The sequence below is a fragment of the Oryctolagus cuniculus genome, chromosome 15 (assembly GCF_051225735.1).
Source record: "Oryctolagus cuniculus isolate XC-2025 breed Fujian yellow rabbit chromosome 15, ASM5122573v1, whole genome shotgun sequence".
Classification (NCBI taxonomy): domain Eukaryota; kingdom Metazoa; phylum Chordata; class Mammalia; order Lagomorpha; family Leporidae; genus Oryctolagus; species Oryctolagus cuniculus.
Window position 1 is genome coordinate 25,212,542 of NC_142881.1, and position 24,019 is coordinate 25,236,560.

The 24,019-nt window shown below is 49.9% G+C and overlaps 1 protein-coding gene across 1 annotated transcript in view; it reads right to left on the reverse strand.

The window, feature by feature from the left end:
• Positions 1–7,804, reverse strand: part of SORCS3 (sortilin related VPS10 domain containing receptor 3) — a 636,710-nt gene extending 628,906 nt beyond the window's left edge. Inside the window, exon 1 of the mRNA XM_051823565.3 lies at positions 6,729–7,804. Within this exon, the coding sequence (XP_051679525.2) occupies positions 6,729–7,355 (627 nt within the window). The 5' untranslated portion in view covers positions 7,356–7,804. The remainder of the gene's footprint in view (positions 1–6,728) is intronic.
• Between the last annotated feature and the right edge of the window lie 16,215 nt (positions 7,805–24,019).

A 24,019-nucleotide genomic window follows, 5' to 3' on the forward strand; every position in this document is an offset into this window, starting at 1 on the left:
TGTGAATAGGAACTGGCTACTCTGGACGAGAAAAGTGGCTGGGTCCACAGGGTAAGCTATCACGTCCCTGTCTGAGCCTCACATTCCACTTCTCTGTGCTGAGTGATTTGATGAAGACAGTCTCCCAGTGCACTTCCAGCCTTGACATGGCGTGTGTCTGACACGCCCGTGGGAGATCCCACAGCAATCCTCTCTCCTTGGAGCTCAGAGCCTGGAACGATCACTTGACAATTAACCACATATCACCCTGTGGCATCTGTCTTGCTGTCATGTGTTATTTAACTTTACAGAAGAGTAGCCTCACACCCAAGGCATGCTGGAAGGGCCCGAGGCAAGCACTGTCCTACCCTTGCCTGTCTCCCCTCCACCACACCCCACCAACCCGCCGATGCCCAGAATAATGCCACATAGCAGGAAACACGGAGCCGTTGTGAACATGTCACGTGAGGGTCCATGTCTCTGCAGCACACAGAAAGGCAGGACCATTAACCATATCCTACTTCCATCCTCTTACTAAGCAAAGTGGAAATCTGTCTGAATTTCATGTTAAAATCCATATATGAAATAATAAAGCAAGTATATAACTCAATGTTATTCAGAAATGATCTCCCGGGACTGGCATTGTAGCATAACAGGTGAGGCCACTGCCTGTTGTGCCAGCATTCCGCATGGGTGCCAGTTCATATCCTGGCTGCTCTACTTCCGATCCAGCTCCCTGTTGATGCATCTGGGAAAGCAGTGAAGGATGGTCCAAATGCTTGGGTTCCTGCACCCATGTGAGAGACCCAGAAGAAGCTCCTGGATCCTTGTTTCAGCCTGGCCCAGCCCTGGCCATGGCAACTATCTGGAGAGTAAACCAGCAGAATATTCTCTCTCTCTCTCTCTCTCTCTCTCTCTCTCACTTTCAAATAAATAAGTCTTTTCTTGAAAAAAGAAATAGGGGCAGGCGCTGTGGCTCACTTGGTTAATCCTCTGCCTGCAGTGCCGGCATCCCATATGGGTGCTGGGTTCTAGTCCCGGCTGCTCCTCTTCCAGTCCAGCTCTCTGCTGTGGCCCGGGAAGGCAGTGGAGGATGGCCCAAGTGCTTGGGCCCTGCACCCGCATGGGAGACCAGGAAGAAGCACCTGGCTCCTGGCTTTGGATCGGCCAGCGCCAGCCATAGCAGCCATTTCAGGGGTGAACCAACGGAAGGAAGACCTTTCCGTCTCTCTCTCTCAATGTCTAACTCTATCTGTCAAATAAATAAAAAAAAAAGAAAGAAAGAAATTATCTCCCCTGGAGGGTTGGGGTGGGGGTGTTTGGCACAGCAGTTCAAGGCACTACTTGGGACACTCACACCCATATTGGAGTGCCTGGGTTTCAGTCCCGACCCTGCTCCCAATTCCAGCTTCCTGCAAATGCATGAACTGGCAGGCAGCAGGCAGTGGTTCAGGTACTTGGCTCCCTGACAACCACATGGGAGACTCAGACTGAGTTCCCAGCTCCTGGTTTGGGCAGGCCCAGCCCTGGAATTTGCAGGTATCTGGGGAGTGAACCAGAGGATGGGAAATCTCTCTTGCTCTTGCTCTCCCTCACGGTCTCCCTCTGTGTCTCTTATTAAGTAAAAAAAATTAATTTTAAAAATTAAAATGATCTCCCCTTTCCTGACCTCCCCCTGCATCTGAGACATGCTCCGATTCTCCAGGTCAGCTCAGTACTACATGGCACATGTGGCAGGTATACCTGAAAAAAGCAGACCTCACACTGGGTGTGGGGGGGGATACTTCAATTATTTCTTCCCTCACCCTCAAAACACTCACCCAATAATAAAAGACTAGAATAACCAAATACTAAGCTAAATATGTTCAAACCTGTGATACATTCCGTAAATTGCATAAATGACTAGGAAAAGGGAGAATCAGGGCTTCCAGGGGAGGTTTCACAGAGCGGCTGTGAATCTCAAACTGAGCCATGAATAATGAGTGTATTTCCATAGAGGAAGAAGTGCAACCCCGTAAAGGCGACCTCAAGAACAAAGGCTTGGAGTCAAAAAAGGACTTGGGACAAGGCAGAGTCTTCCTAGGCTTGGAGACGGGCTGCTCAGGGAGCAGTCAAATCCAAGGTTGGAGAAGGAGACCCAGGACACAAGTCAGAGGCCTTAAATGCTAAATGACTTTGGATTTGAACTCAAGAAGCCAAAGCCACTTATGCCAGGATATATAGACAGGATGAAATGTGCCTGGTTATAGTAGTTGTGGCATCACAAAATCATCAATATCCCAGGCAACAATGCTTTAGCCTAATTCCTTTGCAGCCTCTACTTCATAAGATTGGAGACTGCCATTCATTCTCTGGTGTAACCAAAAAGAACCAAGCATCTACCATGTATAAGATACAGCTCCTTCATCTCCACTACCAACAGAGTCAGCCCTACCAACCCCTTCTCCAGCTATCTACACACCAAGGAAATAAACATGGCTAGCCCAAGTCCGTTAGCACCACAGGGCTGGTACTGCTTCCCAAAAGTAGCCCACTGGGCACTCACATCGTGCATTTTCCACCCCTTCCTGCACAAGGCCTCTTTTCTCTCTGATTGCAGCAGGACCATCCTTCCACATCCTGTCCCTGTAAGGAAAGTGTCTCAACCAGCCAAGAGGCCAAATGATGGTGGAAATCAGGACATCGGCAGGTAGGTCAAGCCTCGGGCCTTGGGTGACTCGGCAGATCCATACCTGGCCCTGGGTAAACAGCTGTCCCCCAGACAGATCCTCCTATCTCAGCCTGTCTGGCACAGCCTCAGTTCTGCTCCTGATGGAATGATTCACGGCCCAGATACCACCAGGTTCTGGATCTCCTTAGTGACAGCAAGAGATTGACACAGCCTAGGAAAAAAGGCCAATCTCCCTGCTGCCCCTGGGCTTCTTGCTGCTACAGCCACCACCACCCTCCCCTCCCCACTTGCTGAAATCCAACACAGTTGAAGTCACTTGCCAGCATTCTTTCTCTGCCAACCACAAAGCAAGTTCCTACCACTGCATTAAATCAGACCTCCCAATTAAGGAGTTTTTAACTTCTGTTCAACCTTGGAGACCATTGCAAGATCAAGGAGGCAAATTATAGGCTGTAACCCAGCCATCAGAGATGAGGCAAAGCAGACAAATAGCCCGCATCCAGCCCCTCCTCTCCTCAGCCCACCCCCATCAGCTGACAGTGACCAGGAGCAATTAGTGCTGTTATGTCCCTGTGCATTTCCCAGCTACAACTCAACTGAGATGGCCGACCTTGTAATATTAATTAAAAACAGATTTTTTTTTTTTTGGCAAACCCCCGAAGAATGGCTCCTGTGGTAGGCTTCTTTATTAAGCCTTCGAGAAGGCAAAATGCATTAAGATCTTGTGACACTGGGACTGTGAACAGGAATGATAAAGGCTAGGCAACCCAGCCAAAAGCTGTTTGAAAAATCTGTTTGGGAGCCACAATTAGATGCTCCAGTGAGTGAAATACAATTAATCTCATCAAATCTGTCACTATTTTGCACATTAGGAGTAAATATTGTAGAACACAGTCCAGCTGCATTAGCGAAGGGTACGGAACGCTGCCTGGGAGGAGCTGTGTGTTCCACCTGCCAGCATGCTCGGGTAGGGTGATCTGGCAAGGCCCTGGAATCATCAGCATCTTCCTGTTTCTCTTCACCAAGGTGCAGGGCTGGGCGCATTAATTGAAAACTACCTGGCAAGACATTCCAAGCAGCCACACGGCAGGAGCAGCAGCTTGCAAGCCACTGCTGCAAGTGAACAGCTGAAAAGGACTGGGCACAGGGATCGGGGTGCCCAGCAAGGTGCATCCAGGGACAGAGGACTGGGCCTTCCCAGCCTCCCCCTCTCCAGAGTCACTGCCAACTCACTGAGCAGGCAGGGAGACCTTTGCCTTCGTTTTAAGGAAAAGGACAGGATAATGTGTTTTTCTGGTTCCCCGTCAGCTACAGGGACTGGGCTCCCCCTGGGTGTTTGTGAAACACTCTCTAACCCATTAATCACCAGGATCCCAGCTGGAGACAACTGCGGAGAAAGAGCACACAGCCAACGGCTACTCCAAAACAGAGCCTCCAAGGCCAAGTGCACTCACCCCCACCCTGGACACATGGCAAAGCAACACAGTCAGGAGTGGGACCCAGACCCCACCCCACCATGATTCCTTCAGCCTCGAACAAGCAGGCCCTCCCTCTGTAGGGGAGCTCAGTTTCCAGTTATATGGCTGATGGAAAACTCTTCCCCTAAAGAGAACTCAAGCAAGGAAGTTTACAAAGGCATCTCAAGGAGAGCTGGGAGGGTTGCATTGTGTTACAATGGAAACCAGTGGCATCTCTGAGAAGGACACATTTAACACTGCAGAGGCCACAGCAAAGATGCAATTCTCTTCTCCTAGCCGAAAGAGCCTGTTCTTGGTCTGGGAGACATCTCCCTCCACTTTGAGACCAACCAGAAAGAAGTCTTTATCCCCTCAGCCTGACCTTTATTTATAGTACCTGCTTTATCTGCAGTCAGAGGAGGGGAAGGGGAAGAAAAGCAACAGGGTTGCCTTGCTGGAGCTGGTTTCCCACTTGGTCTGCAGGGGCTGCTTCCTTAACATCTCTCAGAAGACAAGGCCACCATACCATGGTTATTTCCTCATCTTCTTCACAGAGCATCACTGGGCTGACCCCCTAGGTGCCTCTCTCCCAGGCTCTGCCACCCAAAGAGGGTCAGAGGAGGCAGGTGCAGCTCAGGGGCTAAGAGGCAGTCCCTCTCTGGTTTGGAGCCCAGGGGGACGGGACGTGTCCTGTGTCCACCTGGGCTGCCTTGCCCTAGCTTGGACAGGGAAGCTGTCCAGGAGCACAGGTAGTACGTCCCAGGCGGCTGTTCACAGACTGCTCAAACCTCTCTGCTGTCACCACGGACTCCACACCCAATGGCCCTCTGGCCCTGTTTGTCTCAAGAGTGATTTCCCAGGGACACAGGCCAGGCATGCTCCTCACTGCCCTGAGGACAGGCAGAAACAGCCATGGGAATTTAACTCTTGCATGCAGGAAGCATATTCCCTAACAAACAGCCCATCTTCAGGGACTTTGTCGACACTCAGAACCGATCTTGAAAATAAAAAACCCTTCAAGCAGAGCGGATTTCTATTGTCCAAACATGGCAGGAAAAAAAGCCACAGAGACATGAGGCCATCACCTCCTCCTAGGATCCACTTATCTTCACACATCCCATCCATCCTCCTTGCTGAGAACACCAATGCACACACACTGAAATGAAGTTGGTATTCACACAACCCCTGCTGGCAGAGTGCCCCACCCACCCACCCACCCACATGAAAACACCTATGCACACAACTTCTTTGGGGGCTTGGAAGGCTTCAGTCGCCCAGCCCTGGGAAGGCACCTTGCCCACCCCCAGGCCCAGAACTGCCCAAAGGCAGATGCGCCCACGCCATAGCACTGCTCTGGAGCTGGACTCCACCGGTCCTTGGAAGCCAGCATCTGCGTGGTGGGTCATCAAGAACCAGGAAATACGCACTTGGCTTTTACTAGTGGGGGGGGGGGGGTCACTCTGCAGGCCGCTGGCTTTCCTGTGACTCACTCCCTGGTCCATGGGGTACCCCCAGGATCTGGAGCACTAAGGAGAAAGTTTCCCAGGGAAATTTTTCCAAACGCGGGTCATGAGAATTGCAAGGTGGGCAGAAGGGTCAGCGGGGGAGGGGGAGGGGCTTTCCCATCAAATGAGTTCCCCAGAGCTGCTTGAGCAGACCACCGAATCCTCCACCTGCAGTCGCGCACTGCCCAACGCCAGCTTCTCCCTGGAACCGGAGCAAGGGATCTTGCAAGGCAAGCTGGGGAAGCCCCTCGGGCAGGAGCTTCGGGCCCTGGCAGGGGAGGTTCTGAACCCTGTGCCCCAGAGGCAAGAGCCAGAGTCCCCGGAGCGGGCTCAACGGCGCCACCTCTCGGGACAGCGGCGTCCAGGGGAAGCTGGCGGCGGGGAGCCAGGGGTGGAGGGGTGCGCCGAGAGCACCCAACTCCTTTCCGGGAGCCGTGCGAGGCGCAGGACGCAATAGCGGGGGCGAGTTCTCCGCTCAGCGACTTATCTGTGGTTGTGCTGGCGTGAGGGCTGCGTGGCGGTGGAATCCCGCTCCCGCTTGAAACTTTTTTACTGCCTCACCTACAGCTTTCTGGGGCTGCTTGAAGGCCAAAGCGTGGATGCGCTGGGAGCGAATCCAGAGCAGCGACCCCAAGGCCAGGAGTCGTCTTGGGGTTCCCAGCGGCCTCCAGTCTGCAGGTTCCCTTCCAGGGGGTTGGGGCGAGGGCCAGCACCCGCAGATGTTGGTCATGCCGTCAGGCGGCTCTCTCCTTACCCTAGCCTGTCCTCAAGAAGCTGCCCCCAAACCAGAAAACTGACTTCTCCAGGCGGAGGAGGTGCAAAGTGACCGCCCATCGCCGCCCCGCTCATCTTTAAGAAACCCGGTCCTCCTCTCCCGTCCCGCGGCCCAATCCCAGGATGTCCAGTAAGCCAGCCATCCACACAGCATCTCCAACAAACTCCGCTAATCTGGCAGGGGCGTGGGGCGCGCAGGACAAACCAGTCCCCTGCGAAAAGTCCAGGCGCCCGGGCTCTCGGCCCCGACCCCCAGCAAGGCTGTCCCTGGCTCCCGGCCCCGTTCGGCCCCGTCCCCTGCCGTGGGGCGCCAGTCTGAGCCTCCGCCAGGTGGGTACTCACGCTGCTGTTGTGTCCCGACCAGTGCACCATGGCTTGGTTGTGCGCGGAGTCCCCAGTCAGCGCGAACGAGGTACTCGGCAGCCGGAGCTCTTCCGCCACCGTTCCCCCAGCCCGCGGCGCCTTCACCTCCTCCCGGGAACCCTTGGCCGCCGGGCGGCTGCCTTTAGAACCGTCCGCCGGAACAGTAGCCCGGGCGTCCCCGCGCTCCAGGGTGCTGGGGGGCTGCGCCCGGCGAGTCCTCCTCGCGCCGCCAGGCTTGCCAGGAGCTGGGACGCCCTGGCCCCTCCGCGCGCCGGCTGGCGACGTCCCTCCCGCTTCAACCTGCACCGCACCGCCGCTGCCGCCGCCCGGCTGGGACAGCAGCTCTCGTATGGGCCGGCGCCCCAGCGCGGCGGCTCTCGGCACCGTCGCTAGCTCCTCCGGCCACTGGCTCGCCATTGCCCGCGGCGAGAGAGGAAGCGACACCGGTGGCCGCGAAGCCGGGGCCGTGGGGCGCTCGGGACCGCCCGCCGCGCCCCAAGTGATCTCGGCGCCGGCCAGGACCCACGTTGACAAGAGTAAGAGCCCCGTCTGGGCGAGGGGCGCCCCTGGCCAGCCAGTGGGGCGCTCGGTGCGCGCTGTCTCCATCCCGCTGCGGCTACCGCGGCTCGGGCTGCCGAGTGTGTGGCGCCCGCCGAGGTGCGGGTCCGGCGCGGGGGGTGTGCGCGCGCCGGCGAGCGATCGAGCGAGTGTATGGGGGGAGTGGGGAGGGGGCGGCCGGGAAGGAGGTGGCTCCGACTGGCGCGCCTCGCCGGTCCGCTCCCTCTCGCCTCCTCGCTCACTCGCTCGCTCTCTGGTCCAGAGGGTGATTCCGAAACCCAAGGAAAATTAGTAAATGCTCCTTCAGTGCTTTCTGTTTCTGAAAATAAGATCCCTCCAAATCTTCCCCAACTGAGCTCCTCCCGAAAATCTGTCAAAAGGAGAGTTCGAAGGTGATAAGAAAATCCTCTTTTAAAATAGGAAAATCAAGCCGGATCCAGGGGGAGGAGCTGGCCGCGGACCCCAATCCCGAGTCTCTTCGAAATCCAGCCTCCAACCTGCTCCCGGGAGAAGAGTTGGGAGCCGCTCCTCGCCGCTTTTGGGGATTTACTCTTCGGGCCTGGCGCGCGGGGAGGGGACGGGGGTCTCGCGGGAGGAGGAAGAGGAGGAGGAGGAGGAGTAAAGTGTTTTCAGCGCCAACTGTTCGCGTTCCGGAGCCAAGGGGGAGCCCCGAGCCGCAGAGCAGGGAGGCGGCGCGCGGAAGCCAGGCGCGGGATGGGCCCACGGCTCTGCTCGCAGCTCCCGGCCCCCCTGAGGCCTGCGCCCCCGCCCGGTGCGGGGGCGCGAGGAGTGCGTGCGTGCGCGTGCGTGCTTGCAGGCGAGCGGGCGAGAGGCGAGGGGTGCGCCTGAGGCTGGGAACCTGGCCGCGCCAGCTGGGGGGTCGGTTCTGTGCGTGCGCGTTTGCACGAGCGTGTGTGCGCGTTAGTGTGAGCGCAGGGGCGGGGAGCGCGCTGGGGCCGTGGGCGCTCGAGGATCACGCGCGGTCTGTGTTTGCATTTGCAGGAGCAGTGCTGAGAGCGAGGCAGGCAGCTCTCCGCAGCCCCCTCCTCCGGGCCGCCCGCAGATGTAACCTAATTGAGCCTCTCAGGGACTGGGACACAGAGCCGGAAGGCGCGGGCGGCGGGGCCAGGGCAGTGCCAGCTCTCCTAGGGTACGAGGTGCCCCTTCCCGGGACCCCCGACCAGAAGTGAGTGGTGAGAGAGAGGAGGAGACAGTCTGCTCCCGGGAGGAAGATCCAGACCCCATCTTTCTGCCTCAAACCGCGAAGTCGGGATCCAAGCTTTCCAAGGGTCCCCCGCCAGTTGCAGCGTCCCGACCCAGGGACCCGGCGCGGCGTGGACTGTCAGAGGCCCCGGCGCCCGCCGCCGGAGCGCAGCCCGGGCACCTGGTGGGGCTGGGACCCTTGGTGGCCGTAGGAAGATGGAGACTGGCGGTGAAATGGGGACTGGGGCTGACCCAGAGGATGGGTGGTATAACAAGCAGCCTCCGAGGACCTCCCGGGATCTGTAGGGGCTGGGAAGTGCGGGATGCCAGGGGCTGAAGGGAGAAAGGAGTAGCACGGATGGAGGGGCGTGGAGAGGGAGAAGCCTTCGGGCCGTTCCCTTCCTCTTCGGAATTTGAAAAGGAGTTCCCCTGCAGGAGATGAAAGCGGAGGAGGCGGGGAAGGAGCGCCGGGCCTGGGGGGGGGGGGGGTGCGAGGGAGGGTGTGCGGGAAGCACCGGAGACCGACGCCGGGAGTGGGAGGCGGCAGCAGCCAGGGATTCCCGGGAGCCCCCGCCTCTGTGAACTTGGGCACCGGGGACGCCGGGCCGGAGGACAAAGCCAGTGACGATGTCCAGTCCAGACCGAGTCGGGTCCTGGCTGGAGTGGGTTTTATGAAGACCAAGGGCAGTGGGCAGCCGCAAGAAAAGTTGCAAAGCCGCAGGCCCAGGTGGGCGCGGGATGCCGCGCTGGACAGGAGCCGGCCATCCGCGGGCGTCCAGCGCCCCTGTCGGAGAGAGCCTCGCACTGCAGCCCGAGCAAGGGCTAGGAGTTCGCGAAGGTGGCGGCGCCTCTGCTCTGGCTCTCAGACTGGGCTCTCATCCGAGGCGCCATACTAGAAGGGGTCCTGTGTTATGCGGGCGGCCCCAGGACCTGAGCAGTCGGGGCGAGGTTATCTCCCACGCCCCAGATCTCCGGGGAGATGCGGGGTCCACAAAAGGCTCTCCAGCCAGAGCACGGGGCACCAGAGAGGCAGTAGTAGCTAGTGTCTGCTGGTTCCCTGTCCCATCTAGAGGAGTCCCCGCTGGGACGGAACCTGCGGGAAGATGGGATCCTTGGCCTGGACTCAAGGCGATGTAGCCAAAGTATTTGTTGAAAGAAGAAAAAAAAAAAAAAAACGTTTAAGGCTCTGGCAGGTGTGACATTTGCACGCACCTGCTGCACCAGTGCATTTTCTTAGCCTTGCTCCGTTCCTCGCAGGCTCCTCCTCCTGGCTTCAGCCTCTCCTTGCTTTACTCTCCGCCTACAAATCCTTGCCCTCAGCCTTGTGCTCCCTGACCCCCCAAACTGCCTCTAGTTCCCAAACCCTGCCAAAGCATTCTCCCCCATACCTGCAGGATGCCCTTCCCAGCCAGCCACACTCTGCTGGACCCTCTGCAGGCTGACATCTGCCAGCCCACCCCCACCCCCACCCTATGGCTTCCTGACAGCCTGGCCCAACCCCCTCTGCTCCCTGCATTTGTAACCATGGCCCTTCTGCAAAGGTCTCCTTGGGTCTCCATGGTCCCAAAGTCTCCTGAGTCCTCCCTGGCACAGCCTCAGTCAAGTTCACCTGCTTCTCATCTCTCGTTCACATCTTCAGTGCTGAACCCCAGCCTCCATCATTGCCCCAGTTCTCTGCTTGCTCTCACTCTCCTCTGCCTCCCTGAATGGGCCTAGGACCTCACCCATTTCCACCCTTCAGCCACCTCCCTGGCTGTTGACCCCCGAGCCTGTATCACGTCCTTGCTCCAGAGAGTCATACCTGAATTCCCCATTGCTCCATACACATAGGCCTTAGCGGGTTTCCTGTTGAGACAACCAAATACGTGAGGCTGGGTAGGTTCGTTGTAAAGAAAAGAGGGTTGCTTAGCTCATAGTTCTGTAAGATGGGGAAGGTCAAGATGGGGCCTCACACAATGCCACCACGTGGTGCGTCGGGTCACCTGGCAGCCCTGCAGGTGAGCCCAGCAAGGGGAACATACAAAAGAGCACGTGGATGGGACAGGGCCGGGGGAGTGAGGGTGAGCAAGTGCCAGAACTCCACAAAGCAGCGGCAATTTCACCCAAGGGCCGCAATTATGACCTAGTTATCTCCCTTAAAGGCCCCCAAGCTGAATGCCGTTATTTTGGAGAATTAAGCCTCAACATGAGCTTTGGCAGTGACAAACCACATTCAAGCCATAGCAATCTGCATGGCCACTTTGAAACCAATGGGCACCAACCCTGAAAACCAACCCTCCACACAAACACAGCGTAGTCCCTCCTCTGTAATAGTAATCACCACATCCTTGCCTGCCTTGGAGCCAGCACCTTCCGTCTGCCCCTCGTCAGCTCTGCCTAAGGTGTTGTTTTTTTTTTTTTTAAGATTTATTTTTTTATTTGAAAGTCAGAGTTACACAGAAAGAGAAGGAGAGGAGAGGCACAGAAAAAGAGAGAGGTCTTCCATCCGCTGGCTCATTCCCCAGCTGGCCACAAAGCCGATCTGAAGCCAGGAGCCAGGAGCTTCTTCTGGGTCTCCCACGCGGGTGCAGGGGCCCAAGGACTTGGGCCATCTTCTACTGCTTTCCCAGGCTATAGCATAGAGCTGGATCAAAAGTGGAGCAGCCGGGTCTCGAACTGGCATCCATATGGGATGCCAGCACTGCAGGCGGCAGCTTTACCAGCTACGCCACAGCACGGGCCACTCTGCCTAAGGTTTTGCAATGGCTTCCTGTTTCCCTGCACCTCAGTTCCTCCCTTCTCCCAGCCAAGCATGCAACACCAGGAATACTAGAAATGCCCAATATAAATAGAACATGTCCCGCATGTGGAAATTAATATTTTCTAGTAGTTTCTTTAAAAAGTAAAAAGAGGGATGGGTGGTTAGACTCTTAAGATGCCCACATCCCACTTTAGGATACCTGGGTTTTGTCCCTAGCTCTGGCTACTGACTTCAGCTTCCTGTTAATGGAGACCCCTGGGGACTACAGGGACAGCTCAAGCGCTTGGGTTCCCACCACCCGGAGGAAAGGCCTGGATCGAGTTGCAGGATCCCAGCTTCAACTCAGCCCAGGTGTGACTGTTGCAGGCACTTAAGGAAATAAACCAGCACATGGGAGTGAGTGTGCTCACTCACACACTCTCTGCCTTTCAACTAAACATTTTAAAAGTAACAATAAACTGATTAAATTAATTTTAAGAATATATTTGAATGGATATGTCAAAAATATTTTCATTTCAACTTGTAATCAACATAAAAATCACAGAAGTATTTTTACATATTTGTGTGAAATTTTCCAGCCCCAGTGTGCAGTCTATCCTGCAAGCACATTGCAAGTACTCGTAAGCACATGTGACGAGGGGCCACTCTTTTCAACAGCAAAACCTCCTGCTGTTGGCAGAAATCCCCTCTTAAGACATAAGGAAGATTACATCACGGATTACTGTCCTCAAATTCTTCAGTCATAAACCATTGCCCCTAAAGTCCAACCTTCTCAGAATGGTGCCCAGGGCTCCGTGTACTGGCCAACCTCCATGAACTCTCTTGCTATGTCCTTAAAGCCTGGGATGCTCCCTTTGCCACAGTTTCCATCAGGGTCTGATTTAAAGGCCAGTTGTTCCATGAAGCCTGCCCCCACCTGACACTGAACCTGACATTCTTTCCATTACAATCACTACTGTCACCATCATCATCCTATCACCATCATGTTTCTTGATCTTCCTACTGGAAGATGGGAGCTGTCCCACATGAACTTGGAAGTGAAAACAGAGGGCTAACGTCACAACAGGGTCCCCTTCCCCTTGCTGGAAAAATGCCTACTACTGCCAGGAAAGGCAGGTTGAGCTAGGATTACCCCTCACTCAGTCCCCCTGGAGAGAGCAAAGAAGGCCACACAGAGAATGTGCTTTCCTACCAGGGTTTATGTCCCTGTCACAAACAGCTGGAGAGAGTACGCTATGCACCCATGTGACTACTTCATCTTCACCCTCGCCTTAGGATTAACCTGCTAGATGTTGGTTTATTCTTAACCGACACAGCAAAGTAACATTTCAGGAAACTGGTCTTACCAGATATTACACACAGAACACACATGCACACACACTCTCCCTGTCCCCCCACCCCCACAAACCCTTTCACCTCTTTAATAGCCTAATAGATCTCTTGCCTTCAGCACCCAGCAGGCATGCAGAGGGAAGCATTCCAATTCTGCCAGTTTCTCATATTTTGTAAAATGCTCAGTGCCTGTTCTATGAGCACCTTTGAGGCAAATTACTCATAAAACCTAAAGCCTGGAAAATGCGGTTTTCTCCTGTGAAACTGACACTTGTTCTTAAAAGGCCTTCTTAGGCACAGCATCGCCTTCTCACTTGGTCTTGTCTCAACAGTCGAGCTGAGCACTGGGTTCACGTGCTCTAATGATCTAATGAAAAACAGGATTTTTATCATTTGCTTCCCTTTTATTGTACCCTCTTTGTTTTTATTGTTTGATGCTTTTTGATCTTACTATATCTGCACATTTTTGATAAGCCACTTCACATCCTTTTTATAACTAAATAGGAAATTAATTAATTGATTATCATCAAAACAGCATTTCGCATTGTAACTCTGAAATTCTACAGAGGCAAGGGATTGTAAAGCAAAACCTGAAATGCAGACAAAAGCAGTCAGACAACCATTGAAATCAGGACTTCCTACCGCCTTGCATCCATGGAAGCAGTAAGCGTGTATTTTGCATAAAACTATACCCTCAGCATCTGGCCAGTGCCTGGCATAGCACTGACCCTCAACAAATGTGCAAAACAGAAAACAAATGAGTTTCGATAATACTGCTTCTGTTGCAAGTCCAGCCACCTGTTCTTTGTAAAGGGAAAAATCTCTAGGCCCTGATGGATGCTATTCTCCACCACACCTGATCACATGGTGTCACTCAGTGTTCTCACTATGAGCAACAGAAAACAATTCTGCTTTAAGAAGAAAATTATTTCATTAACAGGATAACGAGTGCTCTCACACTTGCTGAGAGAGCTTGAGAACTAGGTTCGGGGTCTCTGCAGGCAGAACAATGCCTGAAGCCACAGCACAAAACTAGTCCTTTAAGGACCCTATTACCAGTATCACCAGTCCCAACATGTCACTGCTCCGACCAACACCTCCAGAGATGATTGACTGCCACTGAGACAAAAGTCCCTGCTCTTTCTAGAATCTGTATATGGCTGCCACTTCCACTGCCACCAGCTAAGCTTTCTACACGTTCCTTTGCATCTCCAGTGTTGACTGGACAAGGTTGGGTCACCCGCCCTAGAGATGCAGTCAAAGCTGGATCTATCGCCTAAGGTAGGAAGGGAAATGTTCACTGCACCCATCACCAAAAAGCACTTCTTGATCAGGTATTTCTTAAAGCAGAAAGGGAACTCCATTCACCTTCATCATGAACTTAATAGAAAACCAACTCAAAACCAAATCCTGATTTGGTCACATTTCAAACAATACCTATGTGAACCGGAAGCTTAACTAGTAAAACGTATCATCCCCAGAACACTGAGTGTAGGCAGGAGGGGCTCATATGTCCACTGGCTAGAATGTCAGAAATGACATTTAGGACCCTGGCCATGATGCCACCAAAGACGTCACAGTGAGGGAAACATGGAAGGGAAGGAGAAAGAAGCAGAGGGAAAAAGAGAGCAGAGGTGAAGAACCTAAAAACTGACGATTAATATTTCGTTAATCACGTACTATGTCTTCTATGGCCATTGCCTTTGTTTAATGGTGACAAGGTCATTTCCTTGGCCCCAGTCACTATATTGAAACTATAAGGGGACTTCAAAAAGTTCCTGGGAAATTGGACTAGACGGTTATGTGAATCTGCTGTGAACTTTCGGAAGCACCCCTGAATCTTGAGTGCTCAAGTGAAGCAATAATAATAGCAGCAATAATATCGAAGACAGCAATGAATGTTAACTTTTGCCATGCACCAGCCCTGGACCAGACATGTGGTTAAGACCACGTGCATTCTGACAGCATTCTAGCAGAGTGCCGGAGAGTACAGACATAGGAACAAAATTACCTGGGTTCAAATTCCAGTCCTACCACCCACCCGCTGTGAGACCCTAGACAGATGACTTCACCTCCCTGTGTTTCCAGTCCCCACGTGTAGATGGAGATAGTGACAGTGTTTACTGTAGAAGGTCACAATGAAGATGAAATGAATTCACGCACGCAGGGCATGCAGAACAAAGCCTGACACAGGTGAAGTGCCAGGGAAGTAGATGTCCTTGCCCTCCTTCATAGTCCTACAGACGTTAGCACTTTGTCCTCATGCAGAGATGAGAAAGCCTTGGTTCAGAGAGGTTAGGTTGCACAGCATGTGACAAAACTCAAGGTTTGAATCTGGAGCAGGCTCTTACACAGTCCTCTACACGGTCTTGCTGCCTCACACCACACAGCATTCCTTAGGCAATATTTACATTTACTTCCATATGGCTCTATAGCCAGTGCTCTTTCCGTGGCAACACCAGGCACACACCATGAGGGCCAGCATTGGAGGACTGCTTCTCACTGGGCACCTGGCTCCAACAACATGCCTTACACTCTTTAACTCTAAATGACATTCCCCAGGCAGGAAGCAAAAAAAATATAAATGTAGTTGGTGAATTCCAGCCTGAGTTTAAACAGCAAATTCAGGCTGAATAAGCCAAGTCAACAATGGAAACCTAATCCCTGGAAAAAGAACACACTCATTAGGCTGCTGAAAGGCACCAGCAGCTTTGTGGACTACTTCCCTGCCAGTCACATCCCCAGAAGAGAAGGAGGCGTTCATCGAATGAGGTAGCTGCACAAGAAAAAGAAGTTTGTTTGCAGAAACAACACGTTTCCACTCCACTCCTCTATCCCCAATTCACAGTGCAAAGCCGTGGTTCTTGGAGAGAAGGTTATCTTTCTGCAGATTGGGAAATGGAAGAATACAACAGAGACCCTTGACCCTGGTGAGAGCAGGGGCCAGGAGGACACCCTGAGGAAGAGCACCCTGAGAGGCAGAGGCAGAAAAGGCACCAGAAGAGTGTGATTTTGCAGAAGCCAAGGAAATGAGTGTTTCATAAAGGATCTAAGTGGGCAGAGTTGCCAAGTGCTCCTGGGCCGGCACACAAATCCCCAGGCTACAGGTTCCATCCCAGACAAGCGGCCAAGATGACATTTGCCTCCACCTTGGCTTCCATATTCAAGTTTGGATGTCACCCACCAACGTCAGAAGTGTAGGAGAAGAGAGGGGAGGTGGAGGCATGTGTGTTAATCCAGGTCCTCCAAGAAGCAGATAATAAGACAAAATTAGACCCCATTAGGGAAAATGTGAGGGGGCCAGGAATGGCTGGAAGAGCCAGTAGACCAAGATCTGGACCTGACTCCTGTGAAGGAGAGGGGAAGAGGAAGGAGAGCTCGGTGAAAGAGTCTTAGGATACTGTGGATCACCATGCGGTGCTGTTTGGAAAGACTAATGCAAACCCTCCAGTCAGAGTCATTGGCTGAGGGGTGCCCTGTCTCCCAGGAATGGGCCTGGCATGGTATCCCTGGTACACTCGATGGCTGGCTGGGAACAGCCCATGGGAAAATGTGGCTTTGGCACTAAGGTGGTGATGGGCTTCATAGCTTCACAGCAAGGGGCATTGATCAACCAGGGAGAGGGACACACTATTCCATTTTCCCAGCTTAGAAGGAGTATTCTACCATCTTTCCCATGGTGTTGTTTTGAAAAGTAAGTGAAAGAATACATGTAAAACTTAACCTAATGACAGGGCTTCTGTAAATGCTTGTCAAGTGCATGAAACACTAATGGAATAAATGAACCTATACAGAAGACAGAAGGAAGATTGGGCAATTTAATTAGACTACTTCACAGCAAAAAAAAAAAAATTGTCTAAGAGATGGCAGTGAGGCTATGAGAGGATTTAAAGCCTGGTGCTGGCTTTGCCAGTGCTAATTGAGAGATCCTAACAAGTCTCACTGTTGCAATGGGGGTTATAACTGGACCTGAGGGTTAAAGGAGACAAATGAAGCAAACCTTAAAGAGACTATCAGCAGCAAGGGCAAGGGCCTCTTGTTTTAGTCAACATCTGTAGAGGTACAGCTTTGTTTCCTTGGATGTGGCATCTTCCTGATCCAAGCAACCTGCAGCTCTGATTTCTAGAACCTAGTAGATTCCAAGAGAACATCTTTGTGGTACTCACCCTCCCTTCTCTGCTTCTACTACTTACAAATCTGTCTGCAGCAAGGGGCTGTGTAATTCACACCTCAATGTTGACACCTGAGTGCACCCTTCCCAGGAGTACAATACTTGCATTAAAAAGGCACCACCAGGTAGCTGGCCAAGTTTAACAAAGGGATTAGACAACCGTGAGCCAGAAGCAGACCTACCCTGTTCCCCAGAGGTGCCAATGTTGGGCAGGGTCAGGCCTAGAAAGGGGGAGTGGGAAAATGCAGCAAAGTAAAAAGAAGGGGCAGCAAAGATGAGAGATGGAGAGAGTAGAGGCGCCAGTGTGTTGATGGAGACTGTGCTGGGGAGAGAAGAGAAAGAAAACACAGATACACTTGTGGGGAATAGGAAAGGGATGTGATCTCTGGGGAGGCCACAGAGCCTAGTGGCCGCAAACACTGTTCTGGATTCAGACAGGGGAAAGTTCAAATCCCACCTGAGCCTCACCAGCTGTGCAGCCCTGAGCAAAGCGTCGGAGCCCACTGAGCTTCCACTTCCCCATCTGTGGACTGGGCATGTTAGCAGGACCTCTCTCAGAAGAGCTTTCTGAGTATCCACTGTGAGAAAACTGGCACACACACACATGACTTACTAAATCACTATTAGACCCTCTCTTACCACCCTTCCCTCACTCCCCACCCCTCTCTACCATTCTCCTCCTCCAAAAGTATGTTCCACCTGCCTGGTGAAGCCACACCTTCCATTCCCCAAAGTAAGACTTAAGAGAGCAAATAACCCCAAAGAAACAGCTTGGTGGCTGAACCCAAGGCCAAGCCTCTGAAGGATCAGGATCTTGGCAGAGTCCTGAAATCTTGGCAGCTTTGGGCCACTATTTCTAGCTTAGGACGGAGGTTCTGAAGAGCTTAAACCCACCATGAGCAATGTGGGAGCTGGGAGTCCTAAGTGCAGATGTGGACAGAGGAGAAGCAAAAAGGAGAACCCTGGGTGGAGAGATCTGCTCCCCCACTGGACAAGCAGGAACAGCCAGATGGAGCTGGGGCAGCCACGTCACAGAAGCCCCTGTCTGGGCGTGGGGTTGCAGAGACCACAGTGCTGGGAGCACCCACAGGGATAGCAGAGGCCACAGTGACAGCTGTGGGATGGAGGAGGAGGGATTTGCATGGGGGGTGCCCCTGGGACCATTTACCCTGCATGCCAGGCCACCACTGTCAGGGCAGCAGAGGGCAGGGGGATGCGGCCGGGTCTCAGGAGCCAGAGCCCACAGGGGTCCCCTTCTCAGGTGGAAATCAGCACGCTGGCTTCCCGGCTCGAGGCAGGGACAGAATCCTTGAGAGGCTCCCACTCGGCTTCCACAGGCCCAGGCTGCCATCCCCTACTCATTGCACTGGCAATCTTCCTTATCCTCCCGGGGCTCTCCTCCTTCAAGAGTCATCATGGACGGCCTCTGGCAGGGTCCAGAGACCTCCATTTTGAGGGTGATCATACAATGTTACTTCAAAAATTCATGGAAAACAGAATTTAAAGGTAAGCATATTTTGGTACAGAAATCTTTTTAAAATTATTTATATAAGAGGAACAGATTTCATATACAGTTTTAAGAACACGATGACACTTCCCACCCTTCCTGCTTCTTCCGATCTTTTAATTTGTGTGATTACATACTTTCCATGTACTTTATACTCACAAGCTTAATCCTCCACTAGACAAGGAATTCAACATATAGTGCATAGAAAAACCACTGTTCTTCAGGAGTATAGACAATAATGAAATCAACAATAGTCAAATCTCAAGTTGTCAATTCTGCTCGTGTATACATTACATCCTTTGTACTCTATAATATTAGTTATCACAAATCGGAGGAAACATGGTATTTGTCTTTCTGGGATTGGCTTTCTTCAGTAAGTATACTGGTCTCTCCTTGCATCTGTTTTGTTGTGAACCACAGGATCTCAATCTTTTTTATGGCAGAGTAGTACTTTGTAGTGTACATATACCATATTTTCTTTATCCAGTCATCAGTTGATGGACATCTGGGTTGATTCCATATCTTGGTTATTGTCAGTTGAGCTTCTATAAACATGGGGTACAGATAACTCTTTTATATGCTGATTTCATTTACCTTGGGTAAATTCCTAGGCATGGAATGGCTAGAACATTTGCTAGATCTACTTCCAGATTTCTGAAGAATCTTCATGAAATTCATAAACAATTCCTCATAATAAGCATTTTCCAAAATTTTTGCACCAAAACAAATGAATCTGTTAATTCTATTTTCCATGCACTTCTTGAATTTTCTCCATATTTTCCAGTTTATTTCCCCAGCATACTTACTAATAACAATCCCTTTGACTCTCAAAAGTGTCCTGTTTGGAGCCATAAATTTTGTGGTCACCCTCCCTGTCCCCCTATTTTACTCATATGTGCTCCTAAGACCACAATCATGAAGTTGTTTGCTGCATTAAGTTGTATTTTTATTTATGTTTCTGTGGGAACTTAATTAATGCCTCTTTCCTCTATAGATTACAAACTCCGTCAGCAAAGGAAATATGTCCATTTTTAATAATTTGTATTTTCAGGAGGGGGAGAGAGAAGGAGGGAGGGAGGGAGGGAGGGAAGGAGGGAGAGAAAGAGAGAGAGAGAGAGAAAGTGCTCTCATCCACTGAATAGCCAGGGTACGAAAGCTTGGAGGTTGGAATTCAATCCAGGTCTCCCTCATGGGTGGCAGGAACCCAATCACTTGCACCATCGCTGCCACCTCCTAGAATCTGTGTTAGCAGAAACCTACAATCAGGAATCGGAGTGGGTGACCAAACCCAGGCACTCCAATACAGGATGAGAGCATCTCAACCGCCAAACACCTGCTGCATGCCTATTTTTAATTAAACTTTCTGTTTTGAGATCATTGTGGATTCAGATGCAGTTGTAGGAAATGATGCAGAGAACCTAAGTACCTTTGACCCAGTTTCCCCTCGTGGGAACAGCTTGCAGAATTACAGTGTGATATTGTGCTGACATCAGTGTGGTCTTTACAGAAAGTTCTAGCACCACAAGCCACACCTGTTCCCCATCTGTCCCCATCTCCTCTTTTAATCCCTGGCAACCACAACTCGTCTCCATTTCTGTAATTTGCCATTTCAAGAATGTTATACAAATAGGATCCTACAGTATATAACTTTGGGGGCTGGCTTTTCACACTCAGCACGATTCTCTGGAGATTTATCCAGATTGTTATACGGAGCTGTTCTTTTTTATTGCTCAGTTGTATTCCATGGAATGGTTGTATCACACTTTGTTTAACCTGTTGGAGGGCATCCGAGACGTTTCTAGTTTGGGGCTATTATGAATAAAACTGGCATAAACATTCATGCACAGGTTTTCTGTGAATATGCATTTTGATTTCTCTGGCTAAATGCCCAGGAGTATAATTGCTGGGTCGTATGGTAGTTACATGTGTAGTTTTTAACACTGCCAAACTGTTTTCCAGAGTGGCTGCACTATTGTAATTACATTCCCACCAGCAATGTATGCAGGATCGATTTTCTCTGTCTTCTTCTGCGTTAGTGTTATCACTATTTTTTTATTTCAGTCATTCTGGTAGGTGAATGGTAAAACCTTGCTGTGCCTTTAATTTGCACTTCCCTGATGACTGGTGACATTAAACATCCTTCCATGTCCTAATTGCCATGCAGATATCTTCTCAGGGAAGTACCTCTTCCCACGCTTTGCATACAATTGATTTTTGTCTGTTGAACTTGTATCCTGTGACCTTGCCAAACTCACTTATTTCAGGATTGTTTTGTAGAAATCTTGGTATATCCAATGTAAGCAATTATGTCAGATGCAAATATCTCTTGCTTTCCAATCTGGATGCCTTTTTGTGTCTTTGGTGCTGGATAGAAATTCCAGTGGGGTTGAATGCAATCAGAAAGATGGGGCATCTTTGCCTGGCTTCTGGTCCTCGGGGAAAAGCATGCAGTCATTCATCATGAAGTATGTTACCTGTCAGTTCGTCACAGGTACTCTTTATAAAGACAATTCCTCTTTATTCCTATTTTCTGGATGTTTATCATGAATAGCTGTGAACTTTTATCAACTTATTTTTCTGCATCAATTGATATAGTCAGTTGAGTTTTCTTTTTTAACCTATTAGTGTGTATTGATTTTATTATGTTAAACCAGTCTTGTATCCCTGCACTACATCTCATTCGGTCATGGGCATAATTCCTTTCATACACTGCTGACTTCTATTTGCTACTATTTTGTTAAAGGTTTTGTGTGTGTATCCCTGAGTGATACTGAGCTATGGTTTTCTTTCTTTTTCTATAATGTCTGTCTGGGTTTAGTATTAGGGTAGTACTGACTTCAACAGCTAATTGGGATACATCACTCTCCTCCACTTCCTGGAAGAGACTGTGTAGAATTGAACTTCATTCTTCTCTAAACATTTGTTAGAATTCTCCATTGAAATCACCTGGGCCTGAAAATTTCTTAGGAAGACGTTTTTAAAATCATGAATCTAGTTTCCTTATGGTTATAGGGCTATTCAAATTCTTTCTTTTTTTTTTTTTAACAGGCAGAGTTAGAGAGAGAGAGAGAGAGAGAGAGAGAAAGGTCTTCCTTCTGTTGGTTCACCCCCAAAATGGCTGCCTTGGCCAGTGCGCTACACCAATCTGAAGCCAGGAGCCAGGTGCTTCCTCCTGGTCTCCCATGTGGGTGCAGAGCCCAAGCATTTGGGCCATCCTTTACTGCCTTCCCGGGCCACAGCAGAGAGCTGGACTGGAAGAGGAGCAACCGGGACAGAACTGGCGCCCCAACTGGGACTAGAACCCAGGGTGCCGGTGCCACAGGCAGAGGATTAGCCAAGTGAGCCCCAGTGCCGGCCCAAATTATTTCTTAATGGGTAAGTTGTGAAAGTAAGTATTTTTTCTTTTGGGGAGGGAATTAAAAGATAAACTTATCATGGTGCCAAGATATTAAAATCCATGTAACCTTTTTGTTGTTTTTTATTTTTTATTAACATAAAGAGAACAGATTTTCTGTAGTTCACAGATATAATTCTAAGAATTTACTGATGCTCCCTCCCCCCTCAATCCCCTTTCCTTCCTTCCTTTTGTAATTTTTGCAATATTTTAAATTTACTTTATACACACAGGCTTCAGGCTCTGCTAAATAAAGTGATCAACAACTGAAAAGTAGAAAGATGACCGTTCAGCAAGAATGAAAGTAGACAAGGGCCATAAGCAGTAATCAAAAGCCAAGATGTGCATTTCACTGGTATGGCGTGTGTGGAGTTGTCAGTGATATTCCCTTGTCATCTCTGTGATGTCCATGTTGATATTCCCTTTCCTGGCACTGCTAGCTAGCTTCCTTTCACTTTGTCTGTCCTCCTCAAAGTGTGCCGTGTAACTGCTCCATGTTTCATCATTGCTCTCTAGGTTTCTGTCTTGGTATTAATTTCTGGGTTATTTTTCATTATTTCCTTCCTCCTTCATTAGAATTTATTTTGCCCTTCTTTTCTAGGCTCTTAAGGTGGGAATTTAATCTATCAACTTGACACTTTTCCTCTTTTCTAATATATTTATATATATAGTGATATAAATGGTCCTCTCAGAATTATTTTAGCCATACCCCACAAATTTTGATATGTTCTATTTTCATTTTCACTCATTTCAATTTTTTAAAATTTTTCTTGTGACTTCCTTTTTTTAAGATTTATTTAGGACCACATTCTTTTGTTTCCAATTATTTGGAGATCTTCCTATTACTTTTCTGTTGATCCCACTGTGGGAGAAACTTTTCAGTTTTTTAAACTTTGTTAAGATTTGTCCTGAGACGCAGGATATGTTCTATCTTAAGTACAGTCTGTGAACACTCAAAAACAAAGTATGTTCCAGTGTGATTGGGTGAAGTGTTCTATAAATATCAACTAGATTCTGTTAATGGTGTGAAGAACCTTAAAAATCAAACCAAGATGGAGTGACCTAAGCCAATACCATTAAAAACAAGAAGTCTCCTTTGCCCCAAATAAAAATTAAAGTTTAAAATTACAGCCCTAAACTTTTTCCCCCAAAGCTAAAAATTAGGTGCAGCTATAAAATAAGGGACCCTATGCTTAGCTAGCTGCGACACTTGTGCCTGGCTGTGCTAAGACCTAACCCAGTTTGTATACCTCCTAATACTCAAATAACGGTGTGGGAAGCAGAACGCCGCTCTCCCCCAAGGGGAACAAAGGGAGCGAGACGTCATCCCCCCTCAGGGTGAACAAGATGGCGCTGTCAGGGAAAGGAACTACTAAAGAAGTAAACAACAAAATGGCGATGAGGTGCATGCCTCCCATGTGATCCCTTAGCTGATTGGATAGAAGACACATGCCCTTCACATGATCAGCTCGCGGATTGGACTACTGTGTGCATGGACTCTATAGTGCTTTTGATTGGTCGCTGCGGGTATATAAACCGTGTGGCTTGTACTGGGGGCGCTCTCTGGACTCCCGAGTTCAGGAGGCCCGTCTGCGCAGATACCGAATAAATCCTCTTGCTTTTGCATCAGCTGGTCTGGAGTCTGAGTCTCTGGGGTGTGCCTCTCGACGTGTTAGCATCCTCACTCTGAGGGTCTAACACTTTTAGATACAGTTGGATCATGTTTGAGACTCTGGCAGTCTCTTTTATTTTGTATATTTAAACCATTTACTTAATGTAATTAGTGATATGTTGAAACTTAACTCTGCCATTTTATTTTTTGTTTTCTGTTTGCTCTCTGTTTTTATTTCTGCCCTGCAGTAAGTAACTTGAAATTTTATCAATAGTATTTCATTGTTTATATCTTTGTACAGCTTTTCAACTGATTATGCATTAAATATACATAATATCACATCCTGCTGGTTTTCCACCTTACCAGTATAAGTTTAGAAACTTTATACTTTGTTCTTTGTATGTGCATTTACCCTATCCCATTTATGATTAGCTTAAATATTTCCTATACATACATTTAGAATCATATCAAACAGTGTAATAATTTTCACTTCAATCATCAAAATTTAGGAAGCTCGAGAGAAAAAGTCTACTTTATTTACCCATATTTTTGTTTCTCATGTTCTTTCTTCTTCCTTGGTGTTCCAAAGATTCTCCCTTTATCATTTCATTTCCTTATGGTGTACTTCTTACAACTATTCATTCAGAGTAGGTCTTCTGGTGGCAAATTCTGATAGCTCCTCTTTTGCTGACAATATCTTAATCGCCTCCTTCTTTCAAAAGATATTCACTGGAATTCTAGGTTGACATTTCT